The 7,500-nt window shown below is 38.6% G+C and overlaps 1 protein-coding gene across 4 annotated transcripts; it reads right to left on the reverse strand.

Annotated features, from left to right (window-relative positions):
* Positions 1 to 640: 640 nt before the first annotated feature.
* LOC121741899 (GBF-interacting protein 1-like) lies at positions 641 to 7,266 on the reverse strand. 4 transcript variants are annotated; one of them, XM_042134849.1, is made up of 12 exons: positions 7,054 to 7,264; positions 6,802 to 6,989; positions 5,877 to 5,920; positions 5,540 to 5,639; positions 5,119 to 5,251; positions 4,572 to 4,945; positions 4,293 to 4,454; positions 3,511 to 3,892; positions 2,819 to 3,119; positions 2,537 to 2,665; positions 1,556 to 2,053; positions 641 to 1,468 (listed from the first exon to the last, which is right to left on the reverse strand). In XM_042134849.1, the coding sequence occupies exons 2-12, from the start codon at positions 6,977 to 6,979 to the stop codon at positions 1,169 to 1,171; spliced, it is 2,601 nt and encodes an 866-aa protein (XP_041990783.1). In that variant the 5' UTR covers positions 6,980 to 6,989; positions 7,054 to 7,264; the 3' UTR covers positions 641 to 1,168. The 4 variants fall into 4 exon arrangements, with proteins under 4 accessions (XP_041990783.1, XP_041990784.1, XP_041990785.1 ...); XM_042134850.1 differs by having other exon boundaries at positions 4,293 to 4,451; positions 6,802 to 7,266; XM_042134851.1 differs by having other exon boundaries at positions 1,556 to 2,047; positions 6,802 to 7,264.
* Between the last annotated feature and the right edge of the window lie 234 nt (positions 7,267 to 7,500).

The following is a 7,500-nucleotide window of genomic DNA, read 5'->3' on the forward strand; positions in this document are numbered from 1 at the left end:
ATTTAAAAGATGGGATCGGTTAGTAAATAACGATGAGTCCAAGAAATTTATTGTAGATTAAATGGTTTATGGTTGTAATATATGTTTGAATAGCCAGCCGGATGTGACTATAGAATAATTGATTTTCGATTATGATAATGATAATTTTGGATGTGGTCTTTGTATATTCGTTAGTGTTTTTGTGATAGAATGCAATGTAAGTTTCGGCCATTTTTACCTCTTTGATGATAATTGTCTCATATTAGACCGATTCAAATTTTAATAAATTATTTGACTTACGAAAGAAAAGTAGTACTAAAAAAAATTAGGGAAAATTGGATCCTAAAGTCCATTTATTAAAATACTAGTAAAAATGAGATACTAATAGCAGTGATAAAAAAATATGAAACATTTAATAGTAGTAGATAAAGGAGGAAGTAGTTAGTTTGTATTGTTATTAAAAGATTAAAAAATAATGGTATAATTAAAATGTTTCCAAACTTACACTAACAATAAATCCGAAATTTCGTTGATATTTTACGCGTAGCATTCATTAATGCCGTATACGCCACTGCAGACAGACTAAAATAAAAGCATAGGCCATCTAATTGCAATCAGTATTTAAAATATTTCAATGCATAGACAAGGCAGAAGAAAAATCTGCAAAAAAGGTAGAAAAGTTGGATTCTTGATTATTTAGTCTATCAGAAACATAAAAATCCCCATACGAAAATAACAAGGCCAATTACAACAGATGGGAAAAAAAGTACATCTTCCTTGCTACTCAAAAAAAATTATCACTTTACAAGAAAGACGGAGAGGATAAGACAAAGAACGAAAGGCGAATCGATAAAGAGGAGAGAACGATCACCCACAAACCTCATATGAGCCCATCTATAACTAACTTTCAACCAAAAATCAAAAGAATTGAAACCTTGACTAACAAGGAAGCTAAAACCTATAGGAAGGGCTCCCAAGGATTACAGTCAAAAACCATCTATGAGGAAGACCACAAAAATATAATGGCCAATTTCATTGGCCACCCTTCTACTAATTTACACTCAGTTTTCTGGCTTCTTTGTGTTTCTGATCTACCATTCAATCAGAGCAAGGTTGGAAATTCTGTTGAGAGAAGAGTAATGAATGAGATTTCAAGCTGTAACCTCCTCAAGGAGAATCGTCTACTCTCTTAGTAGTTGCTCGGCCAGTTAAGTTGTGCATGCTGAGGCTGCTGCTGCTGGTAAACATTGCCAGTCGGTCCTACCATGTCTGCAGGATTTGTAATGCCTTGAGATTGTTGCAAAAGAGGGTGAACGTTTTGCGGTGCTACTGCCTGTGCAGCAGGGTGGAAAATTCCAGTGAAGGTTCTGTGGCCTGTCTGATTTGGGGTGAAAGCCAGCTGACCCTGAGGAAGATTGTAGAATGAACTTGCATGCAAGGTAGAAATATCCCTACCCGGGGTGGGGAACCATACACTGGGACCTTCATTCTGCACATAGCAAACAAATGGCAATGGCAAAAGGTATAATTTATGACCATGGGTCTGGTAATGTAGAGATTTAGGGATAAACAATACCTGCTGCTGGCCACTGCTATAGACATTATTCATGTGTGGGGCACCAATATCCTCATTTGATGTTGAAGTAACAGGAGCTGGGGCAGAACCGGAGGTATAGTTGGCTGGCGAAAGATCGTACTGCCCGTAGTTGCCAGGAACTCCAGTGGGAGCAGAGCTTCCTGTATTTGCTCCTTGCTTATACTGTGAAGCTGAATATTTGGCAGCTGTCCCAGGTGCAGTTGGATATAAACTACCAGGCTGGGGTTGCTGAGGAAAGGCGCCGTTGCTTAAGAACTGATGAATAGTAGGTGGTGGCTGGACATAGTATGGGGAGAAATAGTGACCATATGGAATGTAGGTAGGAGGATAATGGGGTAGATGAACCCCAGGTGGTTGCCTGAACATAGGATGTGGCTGCTGCGATGCAGGTATGGAGCTCTGCATTACCCCAGCAGCTTGAGTTGCAAGTGGCGGCGGAGATGCCGTTGACCGAACCAAAGGGGCACCGCCCTGCAACTGGATTACATCAGACAGGCCGAGTAAGAAGCGTAAAATATATTTTTATGCGATATCAACCAAATGCATACGACATTAACAATTGTGAACTGTTTGCATGACTCTTCTAAATGATAAAAGGATTTCAGTGAGTTTTGATACTAACTAAAACATCCACCAGACTTAAGAACAATATTTGTGTATCAGAAACAATTTCCAAATAAATATATTTATTAAAAGAGCAAACATTGTTTTGACTTTTGCCCGATGTAATTATAGATACATAGGCAACAAAGTGAAACAAATAATTAAAAGAACAAATCACAATTAACTAACAAAATCACAATATTATGCAATGATAAAGATAAACACAACAAAGATATACCTTTAAGACACTCCAGTTTGTAATTAAACCTATCAAGGTCTTGACTTATTCAAAGTTGAAACTTCACAAACAGCATATATGGAGCAAAAAAGGAAATTATAGAGATTTGGGGCCCAAACCTCTTGAGGATTCTGAGAAGCCTGAGCAGCATTTCCATTATACTTGTTTGCAGCTCCAGCAGCGTGAAAAGGGGAAATGCGGCCATCAAGTTGTGCATAATAGCTTGTCGGGTCAAAAGATTGCGGCACCTGTTCAGCATATCATTGGTATTAATGGCTGAGAATGTAGAGACGCACACCAACGTCAAAAAAGATACATTGAACGACAAGATGAATATCACAGTTTGCATGCATGAATGATCAGTGTGAAAATGAACGGACAGATGATACATGAGAACATACAACAAAGCTTGGAAGTCGAGGAGGATCACGAGCGTGAGCCTCTGAATTTTCAGAACTTGGAAGCTGGCCGCCCAATATTGGAGGCATGAAACCAAAACCATAGTTTGAAGAAGTTTGGACCAAAGGATGTGGCTGGCTTCCAGGAGCGACCTCTATAATGGGATCATTATAAATAGTTGTAATAGAGGATGAGACTTCAACCTCACCAGATGCAAATTTGTCTGGTCCTTGTGAAGGTGATTGGGGTTCTTCGGGATACTTTGGTTCAGTATCCTCCCCATCTGGCAAAGAAGCCTCATTGCTGTAAACCAGAAGGAAAATAAAATATTTCAGAACACTGAACACAGCCACAAGCAGGATATTTCAGGTTAGCACCATGAAAACAAGGAAATTCATGGAATGATGAACACCTGCAACTAACAAACAAGATGCTACCTGACTGGTGCTAGTCAATATCACTAGAGAGATTTATCAACATAGAATAAGAACATATCTTCAACTGCATAACTAATGAATGAAAGTTCATGGATACCACAATCTGAATATGTGAGTTTGCAATAAATTATAGATAGCTACACTGGAAGTATACATAGATTGGAGAAACATTGTTGCCACACCAAAGCATGCCATGGACAACAAAAATGACAGGTGAGGTACAAAGAGAAGTACAAAATTATGAAAGATAAAGGCACCTTAATTCCAGATCCTCCACAGGTTCCTCAATATTCTCAGAGGATTCTGACAGTGATGGACTCTTATCAGCTGGAAGACCATTTTGGTTGTCCAGAGTGAAGGAAGCATCAAAACTTCCAAAACAAAACCCAAGGTTTTCAATTTTAGGGACATGTAAATGATTTGGCAAAATCACATGTTGTCTCTCTGAAATTCGCAACTCCTCTAACTTCTTCTGCAGCTCCAGTGTTGCTTCATTTGTAGTGGCGGCAGCAGGAGTAGTCAGCGATTCCAGATGACTTCCAACAGACACTATAGAAACATCTAATAAAGAAGCTGCAGTGGCACCTTGACTAACACTGGGGTTTGTAGATTTTGGTTTCCACTCTTTGCCAGGACCAACTGTGATGCACACACCACTGTCAGCAGTTCATTGCCCATAATCCATGTTCAATAAGATAGATGCTAGATACTATACATGGTCTTGAATATGAGACCTAATTCTAATGTGCTGACATTACAAGATTGAATGCATCATCTCATCGAGAAGGACACAATCATGTGTTTCAAAACTTAAAAAATGTATATATCTGCTCAAGGGGAAACTTTCAACCTCAACCACCAAAAGATAGCCACTAAGAGAAATAATGAAATCACTACTAGTTTGCAAATATGTATACTCTTGAGTTCTGAATAATAGCTCTTTACATTACATACTCAGTTTGGTAACCATCAAGCAGTAAAAACTGAACTACATCACAGAACACACCAACTTTTAATATTGTATCATAAAGATGCATACCCTTTTGGGAACCAATCACTTGAGACTGATTGTTGTAATTAGATGAAGGCCTACTACCAGAAGAAGGAGCTTGCGCGGACTCTGAATTTTGACTCTTTCCAACTCTCTTGAGATCACTGGGCATCTTTTGTTCAATGGCAGTTCCAACCTCTGAAGCAGCTACTACAGATCTCAAAATAAAAAGAAATTACATCGGTAACTTCCTATAGCACTTCAACATTGTCTTAATAAATTCCCAAAATGAGTAAATATGCATAAGAACAAACAAAATTAGCATACATATTTCAGGAGAAGTTGATCTGTTCCCAGTAGGTATATCATCAACCATTTGACTAGGGCTTTGCTGGATTCCCACTTCAAGATGAATGCTACCTACTGCACTAGGGGGTGGATAATCTTGAGAGGGTAAAAGCACTGGATCTGAAGAGGAGATATAAGATCCTGAGGCTGAAGGAATAGATGTAGCATTTTTAGATGACTCCAGTATCTGGTGCTGCTGGATGTTCTTCACCTGAGGAGTACTGAGGTTTTTCACAGAATCAATTGAGGACGAAACCATCAGAGGTTTCTCTGATTTATTGGGGATAGCAGTTGTTGGATTAGCTCTCTGGAGGGTGATCCCAGAAGGACCATTAGACACACCAGTAATCAGGCTGCCAAGAAAAACAACAGATCAGCTTCAACAAAGCATTAAGTTGGGGGGCGGGAGTGGTAGGTCTCCCAAAGCATCACATATAGTATGGGCATCATAAAAGTAAGTTTTAAGCTTCAAAAGAGAAGCACAACAGAATGTAAGCCCATTGAAAGATCATAGATAGCCATTCACCTGGTACCAGAAGAAGTGTCACTCTTTCTAGCATCTTGTGGAGCAGCTATGGGAGCCTTGCTTGTACTTTTCACAGTGAAGTGACTGGCAGAACTTCCCTTTACAGCAGGAGAATTTCTTCCGCCACCAGCATCTGACATGAATGAAAAGATACAAGGAAATGCGAGGGCAGATGTTTAGAAAAGATAACACAGCAGATGTCACAATTATGCAAGTACATATATTTTAAACCATGGATTCAATACTACATCCTATATTCCAATGATCGCAGCAGCTCAAAGACAGTACTCCCCGAGCAGAGGGGAACATGGTCGTAATTATGATTACAAAAAGAATATAGCCGAACATGAATAATTCAATTATTAAAGGCACATGCAAAGTGATCCAGCGTGGTAGGGGAATCAAATGCAGGCTTTCTCACCATGAGATACATATCGCAATGGATAGTTCCCACGACCAGCTCTATTTGGTCTTGTCTGGGTTCCAGGTTTCCACTTCTCTGCAGGCTCCTTATTTTGATTCTGGGAATGTAAAAATAGTCTATTGTGAGATCTTATACTCTTGATCAGACCTTAACTTTTATTGCAAATAGGAGTGATGAACAGTGTTAGTACAATGTTGAGGCATTTGGAATTACCATCATGATGAAAAATCAGAACAATCTTACATAGTAAGAGAAGGATGAAACAAATAATCCTAAGACAGATCAAAACAACAAAAAGAGGGGACCAAATCATTAAACTGTGACGAAGCAGTACCTCATTTCTCCTGTCACGTTTTCTTTTTACTTCATGAAAGGTATCTGTTTAAGAGTATAAAAACAGACATCAGTCCGCTGTTCAGAGAATTGAAAATCATGTGCGCCTTATTAAACATGCATACAAATAACACAGCCCTTCCTTCAAACAAACTTAAAGCAAGTGGCCTATAATTATATTGCTAGCAATTTGGTATTGCAGTTGGACCAATATTCTGTTTACAAGAATTGATGCACCATGAATTATTGGGAATCACAGATATAACTAAATCTTGGACTGCCTTTTATCCACCCACCAAAATCTTACTAGAAGCGAATGCCAGACAATTTCAAGAGATTCATACCTCCATTTCAATGAACTTAAAACAGTATTTTCGTCCATCTCTGTCCAAAATAAATTGAACCACAAGAAAGCCAAATTTTTAGCAGAGTATACTTAAAGCAGGAAATTTCAATTTTAAACATGGGATATAAAAGAAGATTCGTACTACCACATAAGACAAAGATACGAACAGAAAAAGGAAGAAAAAGGGGGCAGCTGAACAAAAAATCACATTTCCCATAACAGAAAAGCTTGCAAGCTTGCTCAGTACAAAAAAAAAGAAGAAATCAACACGCAGGCAAATCAGGTATTACTAAAATGCAACCACAGAAGCAAAAATCCGAAGGTTTTCCTATTCCCACTATTTGAAATCAAAACAACAGAGAACACCACCACAAGCGTGATTACATAGCTGATAGTACGAAACAAAGAAAGAGCAGATCAACAATCAAATCCCCCATTCCCAATGGGGCCGAAAATCAAAATAATAAAATCGAGATCAAACACCAAGCAGGTATAAAAAGCTTACCTGAAAAGAATTCAGAAAAAAAGTGTTTTATGTATTAAAAAAACAGAGAGAATAAAAAGAGAGAGGAATATTCACCGAGAAGTAGAAGCTTCTGAGTAGTTTCGTTGGGATCCATGGAACATTCCTTGAGCATTGCATAAATCTCATCTTCGGAGTGATTCTGGCCGGTAATCTCCTTTATATTATCGATCGTCTTCTTAACGCCGCTGGGAATCGAAACCCTACTTGCACCTCCCTTAACCCCACTGCTCATCTTCTTCTTCCTGAATCCCCAAATACCTCTATGTATATATATCCACCTATATATGTGTATATAAAAACACTTACTTGTGTGTGAAATTCCGCGCAGATGAAGAATAGTGTGTATAAATTGCTAATGCAATGAAGCTCTGTATCGAAAGACCTCCTTCCCTTGTACAGAGAGAGAGGAGAGGGAGAGGGAGAGGGAGAGGGAGAGGGCAGTGTGCGAGTATGATTTTTGTAATTTAGGGAAGGAGAGGGGAAGACTTGTGGGAAAGGGTTTTTGTAGAGTGATGATTGGGAAATTAATAGTAATTTTCATAAAGTTAGTGTGTGAAGTGAGTGTGAAAATATTTATGAAGGCATAAATTTCAAATGCAATTATATATTTGATGCAGTTAGTCTCTCCACTTTTACAATTAAGTGGTTTGAACTCAATAATTGAGTCATTATGAATTTTACGATTTAGGGCTGACTATTTTTGGTACGACACGGACCCGCAAGAAATTAACACGACACGAACACGCACGTTCA

This window comes from Salvia splendens, chromosome 7 (genome assembly GCF_004379255.2).
Source record: "Salvia splendens isolate huo1 chromosome 7, SspV2, whole genome shotgun sequence".
Taxonomy (NCBI): domain Eukaryota; kingdom Viridiplantae; phylum Streptophyta; class Magnoliopsida; order Lamiales; family Lamiaceae; genus Salvia; species Salvia splendens.